At 49.6% G+C, this 15,496-nt stretch overlaps 1 protein-coding gene across 1 annotated transcript; it reads left to right on the plus strand.

Moving 5' to 3' along the window:
• The first annotated feature begins 8,884 nt into the window (after positions 1 to 8,884).
• HOXA13 (homeobox A13) lies at positions 8,885 to 11,732 on the plus strand. The gene is given in 3 exon segments (XM_032118028.1): positions 8,885 to 9,054; positions 9,057 to 9,611; positions 10,212 to 11,732. Coding segments are annotated over 3 exon segments (915 nt in total). The 5' UTR covers positions 8,885 to 8,939; the 3' UTR covers positions 10,457 to 11,732.
• Positions 11,733 to 15,496: the final 3,764 nt, after the last annotated feature.

Raw genomic sequence — 15,496 nt, forward strand, 5'->3', positions numbered from 1 at the left:
CCACGTCCACACGGCGTGATGGACTTCTTGGGGGAGAGCCCGTGGGCTGAGAATTTGTTGACCTGGCAACAGCGAGAAACAGCGTTTGGCGGATATAGATACTTCTGTGAGCAAAGGCACACCAGCCTTTATGTTTCCTTTGCAACACGACCTATCATATGTAGCTTTATGTTACACCCAGCTGTTGGGGGGGGGGGTGTTCGGCTTCTTATTTTCTCTTTTTTATTTTCTTCTTTTTCTTTTTAGGAGGGCGGTGTGGCAGCGGGCCACACCGGAGATGACAGAGAGTTTGACATAGTCCCCACACGCATCAAGAGAAATTGCGAAGAAATATGGTCTTGTGAAAGTGCATGCAATTGGTAATTGCTGGCAGGCAGCGAGTATCTTCCCCACAATGGGAAGGAAGCGGCTCTGAGCGAGGATGTTGGCTCACTGGCACCAGGGCAGCTACATCTGCAGGAAAATGGCCTCGGGTTGCGTGCGAGGGGACGGGGGAATTTCTTCCTTTAGGTATCTGCCCTAGAAGACCAGGGGGCATGCTTGGCCAGAAACGAACCTTTATTGTTCAGTCGCTCATTATTTTGCATGTCAGAGAGGTTGCTATGAAACCACTCCCTTTCTCTGTGCCATTATTGGACTAAATATACTTTGGCTCCCGGGACTTTGCGAATTGTCTTCGGAGCGTGGGAACCTTGGCGTGTGCCCTCAGCTCCACTCCAGTCCCTTGGCACCAGCCTGGCTCCATCTCCCTGGGTATCTCTCCAAGGGCTCTCAGGACTGCAACAGGGTTGCTTCTGCTGGGCTGAAACCATCCCCGCGCTTCCCCCGTCCCTCTGTCCATGGCGAGGGTGGAAGAGTTTTTACCCCCACGTCCACTCCCACGCATGGATGTGGGAGACAGGGTGGTAATGCCAGACGGTGCCGGTGGTCTGGCTGACGGCCATCCTCAAGGGCTCCAAGCCGGTGCACCCAGATGAAGTCCGAACCCCAGATGAGAAGATCTAAGTCCAGGCGTGGGCAGATGTGAACCACTGGAGTCCGCTGTGTGTGGGTTAATCCCCTCCCGCCTTTCCTGGTGAGCCACGAGTCTCAGTTTTTAGCTGATTCCAGAGTAAATAACATCATGGAAGTATAGTCAGCTGTCGCGTTTGTAAGAATGGAGTTTAGCCTTCAACAGAGTCACATATGTAACTGCTTATCTAAAGAAGACGTAAAATACAATAAGCTTTGGGGAAATTCATGATTCAGCAAAAAGGGAGTAATATGCTTACCCAGAGATGCAAGTTATCGACTAGTCTGCATTTGGCTGGTGTTATGTTTAAAGGAAAACACTGTATAATTCCTATTTAGAAAATGTGTTCACGGTATGGATAGAAAGACATTAGTTCCATCTAACATGAAGAGTAGCAAATGTCTCTCGTCATTAAAGACAGCACGTATTATATATACCTGAGAAATGTATTCTAGGCACTAGAATGCATTTTCTAGACCCCGAGTTTACTGGGATTTTACCAAATAAAGTTTTAACAAAAATGCGTGTGCTTGGTGAAATGTAAAGCTAATCAGAGAAGGCGGGATCACATCACGGTATCGAGTAGCGTTCTCCTGGGGGGTGGTTGGTTGGTACGGGGAGCACCCACGACATGGACGAAGGTCATTTAAGCAGCGCTGAGGACTCAGCCGAATCCAGCTGCCTCTTTCTGCTCGACAGTGATCACAGATCCGTGCAGGTGGTGCGTTGCTTTTTGTGAAACGTGTCCCCAGGGCTGTCCCTGCGGGGTCCCACCCACGCAAGAAGGAGGCTGTAGCCAAGCCAGAGGTGGGTTGCGCTTAGGGGTGGGAGAGGACACCCCTCTCCCCTCCTTGCTCCAGCAGGACTCCGAGCGGAGGGATGAGCATAGGGTGTGACAAGGCAAGAGGCACGTGTGCGGTCACACGGACACACCAGCCGGGGCGAGGGGACACAGCACTCGTTTCAGGTGTGCTCGCCTGCTGCCTGTGGGTGCGCGTTCCCCATGGCGCTGGCGGCCACGCACCTCCCTCCTCACCCACTGCCGGCAGAAGCCCCTCCATGCGCCCGCAGAGCAGAGAAAGCCAAAAAACAGCCCCGCCCGTGCCCGAGAGGGTGGAAGGAGTCATGAAGAGGTCCCGAGGAGGGACCGCGGGGCTGCCCACAGGCAGGAGCCGGCAGGCCGGCCGGGTGGCCGGCACAGGTGTTTGTGTTGCCTCTGGGCTGCCGCCGAACCGCGGCCCAGCGCCGGGCGGGTGTGCAGACCGGCACGGGCCTTCCCTGCGGGGCCGCGGGCTGCGGGCAGGGCCAGCCCCGAGGCGGCCCTACAACCACCCGGCCTGCTGGAGGAGCCAGAGGGAAATGGGACGGCAGCCGCGGGACTTCTCCAGCGCCCGCTCCCGCCCCTCTCCACCACATTTGACAGAGTTGCAGGGGTTTGCCAGATCCAATGTGTTTTGGCTTTGGTTGTTGGTGTTGGGGGTTTCTTTCCCCCTCTCCGCGGGCGAGATTTCCACTGGTGGCTCAGGTACCTTCCAGCTAGAGGCATTCTTCCCTCCCGTCAGTGCAGTGAGTTCCCATACCTCTTAAGACGTCTCTTAAGAGCCGCGATTACAGCCCCGGGTATATACACTCTCAACGGAGCAAAAGGCCGAAAAAGTGAGGAAAAAGAGCTGTTAGACAGAGCCGGACATTAGAGATAAACTGCCTCCATCAAGCCAATGTTTTAATCTCTCAAACCACTTCTGAAAAGGGAACCAAAAACTCTCTTGAAGAATGTACTCAAACAGCTGTCTTCCAGTAAAGGCAAACATGTCCAATGTTTCCTGTATCATTTTTTTTCTCTCTCTCCCCCCCCCCCCTTTTTTTTTTTTTAAATAGATACCGCGCACAGTCGTCTTTAACACTGTGATCCTCATTGTTTCCCTCCCTAGGTGAAGATACGACTTTGGGCTCAGCGTGAAAAGAAAAAATAAATAAAATAAAGACTCTGCAACTTCTTGCAGAGAAGCGTCCACTCCTGCCCCTGAGCCCCCCTGGTCGAACGTAACGTGTAAATGTCACGCTATTACAAGAAAGTTGTGGTGCACAGGGCTTTTTGGAAATGCTTCCTCTCTCATTGTAAAGGAAAGAGAGACTTCGGTTTCTCTCCGACAGCTTTTCAAAGGGAAATAAAACAGCACAGAGTGGGCCTGAAGCTCAGGAAGAACTTTTTTTTCCTTCCTCTAATGAAAAAGGTGGAGGGATAAGTTTAATTGTAATCAGGCTGCAACAATACACCATGTGATCATGTGGTAGCAATTATTACAACCTCACAGCAGAAATAGAGAGGATATGTTATTGTAGCTTACTGTACCTTTCTTTTCTTTTTTCTTTTTTCTTTTTTCTTTTTTCTTTTTTCTTTTTTCTTTTTTCTTCTTTCTTTTCTTTTCTTTTCTTTTCTTTTCTTTTCCTTTTTCTTTTTCTTTTTCTTTTCTTTTCTCTTTCGTGACCTACTGGTAGGTAAGGGGAGAAATTAATTTATCCTCAAAATGGTAAATCTCGAAAATCGAAGGATAAGCCGTAGAAAACCAAGGAAGAGTAATCTGAGTATAATTTTTTCATCTGTTGCTGTTACACGTTCAGAACATTTCAACTAGAAGATTAAGTCGACCAGATAAACTACTACATGGCCAGCCAGGCCTCCTCACTTATCAGAATTTGCTAAGAGAAAAATAAGACTTTCTCGGCACCCTTGGTGCGAGAGACCAGACCTGATGGCAAATAAATCCGTCTCAGTTTGCATGGCAAAATTAATTGAAATTGTAAGGGGGGACTTTATCACTGTGTTCAAGCAGCCTGCGGCTGACAGAGAGCCGGCAAAGGCTTCTCCTCATCACTGCATTTACACGGTTGTTAAAGTAAAATATTTTCTGTGGACTACTAACATCTAATGCCAGGCTTCAGCTGCTTTCACCCGCCAAATATAAACAGAAAACTATCGCACACCCCTCCTCCCCCTGAAAATACTACGGAAAAAAATGTAAAGCAAAGAAAACAAATCAGAAAAGAGACCTTGTCCACGAGACAGATTTCAGGATCATTCCCATTTTAATTTCTAAGCACATGAAATACCTCCAGCATGTTTTCTGAAGCTGAAATACGAAAAAAAACCCCACAAAAACACAACAAAACACTAAACCGCAAAAAAACACTGAGTGAAACGATCTTCTGAGACCCGGCTCCATTAACCGTGTCCCACACTTCGTGTGAAATCAGTGACATTGTTTTCGAGCACACCTTTTTCATAGGCGGTGCCGTTTGAATGTTTGGGTCGACTGAAATAGGTAGGTCCTTATCTAGTGTGCGCCTGGGATTTTTAGGACGCCTTCGCAAATTTTCTCGAACTCTTCTCCTTTTGCATTTGCTGTTACAAATTCTTCTTATTTTGTAATTATCACAGCACCCCCCTTAGCACGCAGTGGGAGGGAGAGAGTTAAGATGTCCTGCGAAACCCGCTCGTAAAGCTGCTTACTTCCATTAGAAACACATGAATATCCTGAAACACAAAGTGTATTTAAAACGGACTCAGGAATGTTTATCTCAATCCTTGATGTTTTAGAAATTGTGGAAGAAACAAGCGGTGACAGTACTGCTCCAAATTACTCTTCTGGCAGGTAAATTTAATTTGCTCGTGAAAATCAAATTCGATTAAGGCTCTTGCTCCCGCTATCACTTTACTCCCGCTTCTTCTAAGAATCCTGAGTTCTGCAAGACGGAGGCTATTATTAGTGGCTAAGATCACCCTCTAGCTCTTCCATTATCAGCTAAGATATTTTAGCCGGTTTAGAGGGATTTAACTCCGTGACAAACATATATTTTAAACTTTCAGACACGATTTTTCCCCTTCATGCTCATTAGTTAGCTCTAAGCAGTGGATGGAGAAGTAAGAGTGGATTTCTTTGGGCAACAGTTTGGGGTTGGGTTTTTTTGGTTTGGTTTTTTTTTTTTTTTTTCTGTATTCATAGGTTGTGATTAACCTACAAGAAATCAGCGTTCCCCTCAGTCGGCCATTCCCGCGGCAGGGCTGCGGAGGGTGCGCATGTGTGTTATCACACAAAGACGGGTCTGGGGGGAAAAAAAAGGCTTTTTAGATACTAAGCAGACAAACTCTGTATTTTCAAAACTTATCTTTCAACTGAAAGGACTTCTGGTTTCTCTAAGATAAGTCTTAGGTGAAATCTTCTCTTTGGAAGTGAATGAGCGGCCATATTCCTATCACATAGAGAGATTTTAAAATAATTTATATTTTCACGTTTAAGGCCAAATTGCTGCAGTCCTCACTGGCCAGACTATCTTTAGCTTCGCGGCGTCAGGAACACACACAGTGACCTGCTTTAAAGCACTTGTAAGGGCCAAATTCCACTCTTGCTTACACCTGCGAAGTGGGTGAAATGCTTCTGACCACTCTCGACGCAACGAGGGGAAAAAATGCCTCTTAAGCATTTTGTAATACCTGAGATGAGCATGGCCGTGTACCGCGATGGGTGACTACCATCAGTTAGAATTTGCCTGCCTACGAAAATATTCAGGACCTTCTAAAATCCTCCTACTGATCATGGTTGTTCATCATCCCGCTCCCCAAGGAATTAATACTCGTTTTAGAGGAAACGATTCAACAGATGCATTTCTCTCCAAGTTGTTTCACACTCTATATAAATGCAAAGCAGTTCGGAGGTTTGCATCGGTTCTCTTGGAAATGCTATGGTTCTACCATACGCTTGTATGTGCTGTATTCTGACATTATTTCACAGGAAAAAGACAAAAAATAAATTTTGGAAGAAGCCTTGATTGGTCTGTCGGTTGCATGTATGGAAGCATTTAATCATCAAGTAAGTTTTCCAAAGACGTTCAAAGCAGTCAGCGGCTTCAAGTAAACTCCTTAGTTTTGGTTAATTTATCCAGCTCATCTCAAGACTTACACTGTGAAAAGTAAAAGCTCTTCCACAAGTGGTAGGGAATGGTATATGTTCAAGGCAAGGGGGGTAGGCTCGGGAATATTTTTATCCCTGGTGTTCATTACAAGGTCCATGATTTTCGAAGAACATCTGTTCTTCCCGGTGCCTTCAGTCCTCACGGTTCCTTTCTAATACTTAATGGCAGATACCCCTTAAGGCAGGAAGAAATTATAGCTGAAAATTGGGTATCGAGGGCATCAAAAATAATTGACGAGGCTTTTCTCCTCTCTCGGTGTCAATAATTTACTAAAAGTCATCTAAATTAGGAAGGCAAAACAAAGCGTGGAGTCCCGTGTCCGACAACACTATTTTTCTGATGGTGCATACGCACCCTGCAGATGTCATTTTTGCCTATATTGAGGAAACAGTCTCGTTCCCGAAATCCTCCTCACATCATGGCAAACAGGGAAAGAGGACTGTTGTGTTACTGCTCCTATGATCAGTGTAAAGCATGGCCTTCTTCCATAATTATTAGATAGACTTCTAGAGTGAGTAAGAGATGCGGAGAAGGGAGAGAAGTAAGCTCTCTAATCTAATCTCCCTTCTTCTTTTAGCACACAAAGCTGGAACAGCCCCAGGAGGGTAAACAAAACAAAAAAACGACCACCAAAACTCAGCAGACCGGATGGTTCCCCTTGCCCCCCGCCCTGACACCCCACATACACACACTACTCCGGGGCTGAAAAGCGCCGGGGTGAAAGCTACGGTTTCACATGACTTCTCCTTCCTTACGGAAAGGAGCTTGAAAAGCGAGGCAGATAAGCGAGAAACTCTCTGCGGCTGAGGGAGAGGGGAGTTTGGAGAGTGGGAGTGGGCTGGGGTGGGGGGGGGGGGGAGAAGGGAGCTGCAGAGATTAGTGTTCTCATGGCTACCCGCTTTTTAACAAATCAGACAGATCTTCGGGCTGTGAATGACAGTTCTCACATTGGCTAGACTGCAACTTTCAACTTGACCTTGGCCTCTAGCCGTGTCTAACCCGTATGTAAAACAGCGCTGCCCCACAGAGCTGCCTCCCCTTCCCTCTTCTCCCTCGACCTGCAACGCGATTTTCAGAGGCACTCTCGAGAAAACAGAGGGAAACAAACCGACCCAATTCAAGACAGACAAGCAATGTTTGGCCGGGGGAATCCACAGGTTTCAAAACTGGAGCCTGAAAGAAAAGGGAAAATATGCATGGAATAAATATTTGCTTTTGGCCATGAGGAAAAATGCGGAAAAGAGTGTGCGAAGTTAAAATGGGAACACTTTACTGGCTACAATGAAGAAAAAAAGCGGCTAAATGCTGCCAAATTAGCAAGGGGGTGACAGAGACTTCAGGTATCCCAACTCATAGCACGGAAAAAGCACCTTGAAAAAATATCCTTGTGCGCCAAAGAGCTATTTCTCATGGCTGGCAGCTCTGCGCTAGGCAAGGAAAAGTCTGCTCGGTAACAATGTACGTCCCGGGATTGCTCTGCGCTTGTAGACATGAGGGCAAAACAATGCTACAACGTCAATGGAAAGCACAATAGGATAATAAATACGCCGAGCTGTCAGACTCAAAACAAAGCAGCACGCAATTGGGAGAAAAAAATTAGTTTTCAGGATGGGAGTATTTGTGGCTGTTTTGTGCACACGCGTGAGGGCTGAGAGCTGTTAACGATGAGATGAACACTCCTTTAGGTCAAGTTTATTGATAGCTCAGTGATGGAGGGTTCTGGGTTCAAGGTTGTGCGCGAAAAGCTTGGGGGAGAACAGCATCCGCGCCGGTTAAGGATTAAAAATTGAAATTATTTCACCCTATGAAAAATTATTCCCGAAAAGAGAACGCAGTTGTTTGGGGCTTTTTTTCTAGCATTCACTTGCGAAGTGGTACGGCCTTCCAAAAAAAATTGTTTTTCAGCCGATAATCCATTTTGTTTTCCCAGCACACGGATACACACAAAAAACGCCGTGGGTCCGTGCACACACCATGCAAGCCGACGTGATATTTTACAGCCGAGAAAGATTCAAGTCGAATCGTAGGCCCAGGGTTTTATTATTACGGCAACAAATAACACAGCGGTATCGCGATGAATATCCAGTTAACTCTCCCGCTTCCCAAGCCCTTCCTAAAAGATAATAATAAATAAAATAGGGATTTCCAGGTCTGTTCCTCTTATCTGACTTCTGAGACTTTGTGGCGAGAGGAGAGATGGGTCTTGGGCTTTCGACGGGAGGGAAGGAAGGAGGAAAACACCCAAAAAAGACCCCGGGAGGCTCCGTTTCGACAGCCTTATGTGTCCCAGCGTTGCGCCCGGGGAACGATTCTCCTCCCTCAGCTTGCGGTGGGCTCTCCGCGTCACCCGGCCGGGGCCCCGCCAGCGCTCCCCAGGGAGAGGCGGTGGCTCAGACCGGCGGAGGAAGGGGGTAGAAGGGGTGCGGCTCATCTTCCCCCCGAGACGAGGGGAGGCCTCCGGGGTTTCCGCGGCGCTCGGGGCGGGGAGGGTTCAAGGAAAGCAGCGCAAGGAGAAATCAGGCGAGGTGCCAGGGGGAGCCCCGCACCTCGGGGGGTGCGCCGAGGCAACAACGGGGCCAAAAAGCTCACGCCTCGGTGGCGAGGGAGGGCCAGAGGGAGGAAGGAGGGAGAGAGGGAGGGAGGAGGGACGGGCGGCCCCCCTCCGGCGCCCTCGTCCCGCGCGGCGGCGGCACCGCGCCGTGCCCGCACCCATACCCGCGCCCCGGCCCGGGACCCAGCCCCGCGCGCTGATTGCGTTATTTAATTATCTCCACTTTATTCCCTCAGATGTTTATCAGCTGCTTTGCATATCACGTGGGGGCGGGCGGGCCAATGAGGACCGGCCTGGCGCGACGCTGGCGCGTCAGCCCTGGTCAAGTCCCGGAGATTGAGTATCTCTTTTTTCAGTCTTTGGGGCTTTTAAAAAAGAGCCACTAGTCTCAATGCGGAGCGGGCTATGACAGCCTCCGTGCTCCTCCACCCCCGCTGGATCGAGCCCGTCATGTTCCTCTACGACAACAGCCTGGATGAGATCAATAAGAACATGGACGGGTTTCACGCCGGCAGCAACTTCGCGCGGCGGCGGCGGCCAACCCCTGCCGCAACCTGATGGCTCACCCCGCGCCCCTGGCCGCCCCCAGCGCCGCCGCCTACACCTCCAGCGAGGCCCCCGCCGCCGGCATGGCCGAGCCCACTGTCAAGCAGTGCAGCCCCTGCTCGGCCGCCGTGCAGAGCTCCTCTGGCGCCGCGCTGCCCTACGGCTACTTCGGCAGCGGCTACTACCCCTGTCGCATGACCCACCACAACGCCATCAAGTCCTGCGCCCAGCCCGCCTCCACCTTCGCCGACAAGTACATGGACACCTCGGTCTCCGGCGAGGAGTTCACGTCGCGGGCCAAGGAGTTCGCCTTTTACCAGGGCTACGCCACCGGGCCCTACCAGCCGGTGCCCGGGTATCTGGATATGCCCGTGGTGCCCGCCATCGGCGGCCCCGGCGAGCCGCGCCACGACCCCCTTCTCCCCATGGACAGCTACCAGCCTTGGGCCATCACGAACGGGTGGAATGGGCAAGTGTACTGCCCCAAGGAGCAGAGCCAGCCGCCTCACCTCTGGAAATCCACCCTCCCGGGTAATACACCTGCATGGCTCTCCCTGTCCCTTCTTTTCATCCTGCCCCGCTCGACTCTCCCGGGTATCCGGGATAATCCCCCGGGGCCGACCCTTCGCCATCCCGCCCGCTCTCCCCGGTCCCATCCCGCCCCGGTCCACACATGCCCCAGCGCCGCTGGAACGGCACCGGTGCCGCCCCCTGCCCCCCGCCGGCGCACGGCACATCCCGCCTCGCCTGGCCGGCCCCGGCGCCGGCCCCGGGAGAGGAAACAGCTGAAACGGGCCGCGGGAAGGTCTGTGGTATTATTTTCCATAGACCATGAAGCACGCAAGCTGGGTAAATCCCTGCAACCCCTCTCGATCCTTCCCAGAGTCCCTGGCCGGGCTACATGGGGATTGTTATTATTTGTCTGTCTGACAGAAGTGAGCCTTTCCCTGCCTAAAAGCTGTCTGCGGCGGCCAGGAAAGAGGAATCCCCAGTGCTGAGCCGGGCTTTAGTAGCTAAACCAGAGTGGGGCAGGAGGAGTGGGCTCGCACCCTAACCCTTGTACCACTTGAAGATGTCCTAACTGGTTCGAGCGAATTTCTAACACTTCCCTGCATGGTTTTTCTGTTCCAGACGTCGTTTCTCATCCCTCGGATGCGAACTCGTACAGACGTGGAAGAAAGAAAAGAGTTCCTTACACAAAGGTCCAGTTAAAAGAACTCGAAAGGGAATATGCTACAAATAAATTCATAACCAAAGACAAGCGGAGGAGGATATCGGCGACTACAAATCTATCAGAGAGACAGGTCACAATCTGGTTCCAAAACAGAAGGGTCAAAGAGAAAAAAGTGATCAACAAATTGAAGACTACCAGTTAATGGATTAAAAATGGAGAAGCAGCAATTCAAGAGTTTCAGAACTTTTTGTGTGTGTGTGTTCAGATTAAAGTAATTATTAATAATAATTAAAAAGCGAAAAGACAATGAACCTCTTCTTTCAGAACAAGAGATCTGTATCTTTGGAATTATAGCCTTTCTTTCTTTTTCTTCTTCCTTTTTTTTTTTTTTTTTTTTTAATATTGCTGTAGCAAAATGGTGAAAACTGACAGTTCTGAAATCCCAAACAGCCAGCCAGTATCACTGACAGACTGTAAAGCCCACACGCCCAGCTCGGAGAGATACACTTTCAATTAAGACACGATTTTCTGAGAAACTTGTAAATACTTCCACGACCTTACTATTTGAAAGAAGACTTCGTGGCCACGATGCGAGAGCTGGTTAACGTGAGGAGGTCGATGTGGACACATGATCTGGTTTTCTTCCATTGCAATCCAAACTGTATGTTGAATGACTGCTCAGGTAAACCATAGTGAAAAAATTACAATTACTGTATGTTTTTAAGCAATGCATTTGTTGTGAAAAAGTAATAATAAACCTCGAAGGTACTGAATAAGGATTTCAGAGACATCAGTAATGAAGGAAAGCTCTGTGGAGGATCTATCTTGATAGTAAATTTAAACATCGCAAATTAGTGAGGATAGAAAGGAAAATATTTGCTTGGAGATGTCTTTCGGTTTTATTTTTTATTTTCCACAGATGAATTCTTGTCATCTAAACTGGGGTTTTTTGTTTGTTTAGGGATTTTAATTTTATTTTTTCTCCTACAGACCATAAAATAGATACATTTTAAAGGACTCTGCCTATTTTAAACCTGAAACAATCTTCAAGAATTAATATTCTAGGTCCTCAGAAATTTTTAATATTTGAACATTGGCATTTCTTTACAGTAGAAAAAAAAATGTCCTGGGAAAAAATACCCAAGAACTTTGAACTGAAATACATTTTTTTCCCAGAAGTATTTTGATTTATGTAATCTATATTTGATCTATAAGTAATTAGTCGTTTCTCCTTGTTTATTGTCTGTTATGAGGCCGCAGTAGAATGTTTAGGGATTCTTTTTACAGCACCTTTTAATCCAATCAGTTATTTCAACCAGCACATTATTTTGTTTTTATTCACTATAAGAAGCTATCTTGTAAATAAAAAAAAATCAGCGCACTGTGAAAATGTACTTATGCACCCTTTTTTTTATATATTTCTACTGAAAAAATGAAAACCCAAGACGTGTAGAAGTATAGTAGTATTAATACTGTTAATAAAATAGTCACTGTAATAAAATCTGAAAGAAATACTCTTTACTTTTTCCATTTCTACGTGCATTTCGTGGAAAAATATAATGTATCAGTCTTATAATTGTAATGCTGTTGTCTTTCAGTATGTAGCTTGTGTATATATGGTGGATTTTGTTTTATTTTTCTTGGCGGTGTTTATCTGCGGGCAGGCACGCCTGATAACCAGCGTTCCTAAACTATAAATGTTTCGGTAATGTTAAACAGTGGTTTTGCAGCCGCACTGGGGGCCGGGGGGTGGAAGAGCAGGATGATACGAGCGCAGCGCTACAGCCCTCGCCGGGAAATGGAGGCCGGCGGCCGACCCTTGGGATGGGGGCACGCTGCCCAGCCTGCCGGTGCCTCGACGGGGAGGTGGGGGGGCTGCGTGGCGATGACAGGACGGGGAAGGCCCGAAACCTTGACCTTGAGGGGAAAAAAGCCGATTTGTGACCTTGACTTTTGACAGCTCCTGGCGCCGGCAGCATCCGCGGGCCGACAGCGCCACCTCGTGGCCAGCCCCGGGTCGCGTCCGCACCTGGCCGCGCCCGCGCAGCATCCTGCCCGCGCCCCGCGCCAAGCCCGCCGCACCGCCCGAAATGGGCACATTTGGGTAAAATGCGTCTGGGCTTGCAAGGCAGAGTGCGGAGCAGGTTATGCTTCTCGTGCTCTCTCTCTCTGGCGGTGACGGACACTCGGTGCTCAGCCGGTGCCCGACTGAAGGGTGCCTGGTGCTGTGCGAGGAGCCGCCGGCCGGCCCGGATAGCGAGTGGCGGGCGACTTTGGTCGGGCACAAAGAGAAGTTTGCTTTAGCCGCCTGTCTCCTGCGGTGGTCTGTAGCTCTAATTAGAGCTATCGGGGAAACTTTACGGTACATTTAGAGGGTATCATATACCGCGCTCGCTGTGCGCTTCTAGCCTTACATTTCTGAAATTCAAAAGGACCCACCTCTGCAGGGATCAGCGCAGAGCGATTTCCGTCCCTCAGATCTGACTGTAACACATTCGTGCAATAACTGACATGAAAACTACCTGCAGGAGCAGGATTTGTTTTCCAGGAGGCTTTCGTGTCGGGGGCTTTGCCCTACGTTCGGGATTTTAGCCTTCCCGCCGTGTGCGGCCGCTCAGGGGCTGTGAACCGCTGTGGTTTCTCGGGCTCCGAAACGCTGTGGTTTCTCAGGCCGCGGGAAACCCGCGGCCGCGGAGCGTGGGAATTTCGGATGCATCCCTTCGGAGGCCGGTCAGGGAATTTCTGAGCGAGAAATCCCGTCCTGCTGCGAAAATAGCCTGGGAGTGTCACATTATTGGCAGGCGGTTTCCAGACCACGCAGTTTGGTTGTGCTTTGGGGTGACAGGCTGTCGGCCCCCTGTGACAAGCACCCGGCCTTCCAGTGGCCTGCGGTACCGTACGAGGGACCACGGGCAAAGATCCACGGGCGCAACACCCCCTGTCCATGGCGGGCAGGGCCTTGGGCTGCCCACAGCCGAGGGAAGCCACCGGGGAGCCGGTAGTCTCCATGACCTCTGCGGTAGCCCCACGGCCTGTCAATTTCAGCGGAGCTGGAGCGGGCGGAAAACTCCCGTGCTGGAGCTGTTCTAGCTGCGGGAAGCCCTGTACCCTGCTCGGAGGCCTGGTGCTGTGAGCTGGCGCCGGGGACCTGTCTCCCACCGGCCGTACCTGCTGTCCATGGGCTGTCTGCCTCGGCTACAGGCACGGGACAGCCGCCTTTCCACCGTCTCCCTGCGACGCTTTCTCCCGAAGGAGAGAAATTACCTGAAGAAGGCTACTAGTGAATTACACTTGTTCTTGCTCCGAGTGAATAATTTTGTTTATTCCGTTGTATTTCGCAACCTGTATAATTTCTCAGCCTGTGTAATTATTGCATGAGACGCGGCAAATTATATGTACTGCAGGTCGGAGTTGGGGGTGATACAGAGGACTGAATCCTGCCTACCTTAGTCAGAATACCTTCTATTTTCAGACCATGCCCTCGAGCGATATAATTCAGGGACGTCTTGAAAGAAACCCACAATGAGAACATGGCCGACATTAGTATAACTGTAACTTTTTTTTTTTTAAGGTAACTTTTAATCGGAGCTAGCATTTGAAGATTATGTTTTCATACTGAACGTTCCTACCGTTCAAATCTGCTAAGCATTTCAAGACTGACTGTGGATTAGCGAATTTAAATTCCCACTACTGTTCAAATAGCTCAGCCGCATATATATTTCACAGGGTAAAAAGGGGAGCATTTGACTCGCGATCGCTGGCAGGAGTAAGGTAACATTTTGGATCCGACCCCTGTTACCATGTAAGTCAGCGTCGAGGCTCCGAGGCTCTCGTAGGCTTTAGCAGGACGAGCAGGTCATGTTTCCGGGCCTGCAGCGGAGAGTCCCCGTTAGGGACGCGGGATCCCAGGCCAGCGGCGGAGAGTCCCCGTTAGGGACGCGGGATCCCAGGCCAGCGGCGGATCCCCCCCACCCCACCGGGATGTCTCTCCCAAACCCTCGGGCGTGCGGCGGCCGCGGCGGAGGCTTCGCGCCCGGTCCCGCGGGGAGGCCGCTCCTCGCCGAGCCGCTGCCTCCTCGTCGGGCACGGCTCGAGGCGCCTCTCGAGAAACATCCCGCGGCGAGAGTGGCTGGGTCAGGTGAGTAAAGACAGGGAGCTCCGTGCCTTGCTCTCCAGAGCAGAGTGAAGAGGGAAGTGAGGGGAGCGGAGGTGCCTGGCTGAGCACTCCGCGGCCGTGCGGCGACTCAGGGCACCAAGACGGTGGTGTCTGCGGTTTTCCGAGTCACGGAAGATTCCCTCTCCGCGGGCCTTGCGTGCACTCCCGCCCTTGCTTCGGTCGTCCCGCGTGTCTGCCCATCCACGGCTGCAGCCATGCAGGCCTCCGCGCCTCCATCCCTCCACCCCTTTGCCGGGTAGATGTGGCCTCGGAGCGTGGGGGAGAGCGGGCATGTAGGTGTGTGTGTGTTCATGTTATTTATTGCCTTCATTTGCCGTCCAAAAGCTGTTGGCACATACATTTTCAAGTACAAATTGCTGTTGTACTACATATTCCCCTCTCACCAATCTGCCGCCAGAGTCCTAAAATACATCCCTAATACGTTTTACAAGTGAATATATCACCAAAGAAAATAATTAAGCAACGTGATACATTAATTCACGACGTCCGTCCTCGCACACGATTCAGAGAGAATTATTATTTGTATTCCCCGCGTTACAAAGAATGTTTTAAAATGGTGGAGGGCAACTTACTGTGCCTGGATTGCTGTGTAGAGTTACATGTGCAAGGAGTTTAATTTGCAAACGTTAAGAAAATGCGCCGGAAGAAGGATTTGGAAGGAAAACAAACACAAAATTAGAAAACAAAACTCATGTAAACATAGTACAGTCTTTATTTTCTCAGCTTCCCTTGAATCAAAGGTTAGGTATAATATTTTAACAGATGTGAAGAGAGCTGCGAAAGACAGAGGGAGCAAGTTATTGCTGTATATTTATTGTATTTATTGGAACACTAATATCAGAGTAGCAGTTCATTCCTTGCGTAAAACGCACAATATAATTAAAGACAAAAAAAAAAAAATCAGTTTCACTTCAATCTCCACGTAGTTCACTTTCAGTCTTGGATTCAGAGACTTTAATTATAATTCCTAATGTCTGGAAATGTTAGTTTATAATAGCCTAATTCTTGGCGTCGTGGGTCCCTCCGTTTTCCCATGGGCAGAAAGTGTCCTTATGTCTTTGATGC

This window comes from Corvus moneduloides, chromosome 1 (assembly GCF_009650955.1).
Source record: "Corvus moneduloides isolate bCorMon1 chromosome 1, bCorMon1.pri, whole genome shotgun sequence".
NCBI lineage: Eukaryota > Metazoa > Chordata > Aves > Passeriformes > Corvidae > Corvus > Corvus moneduloides.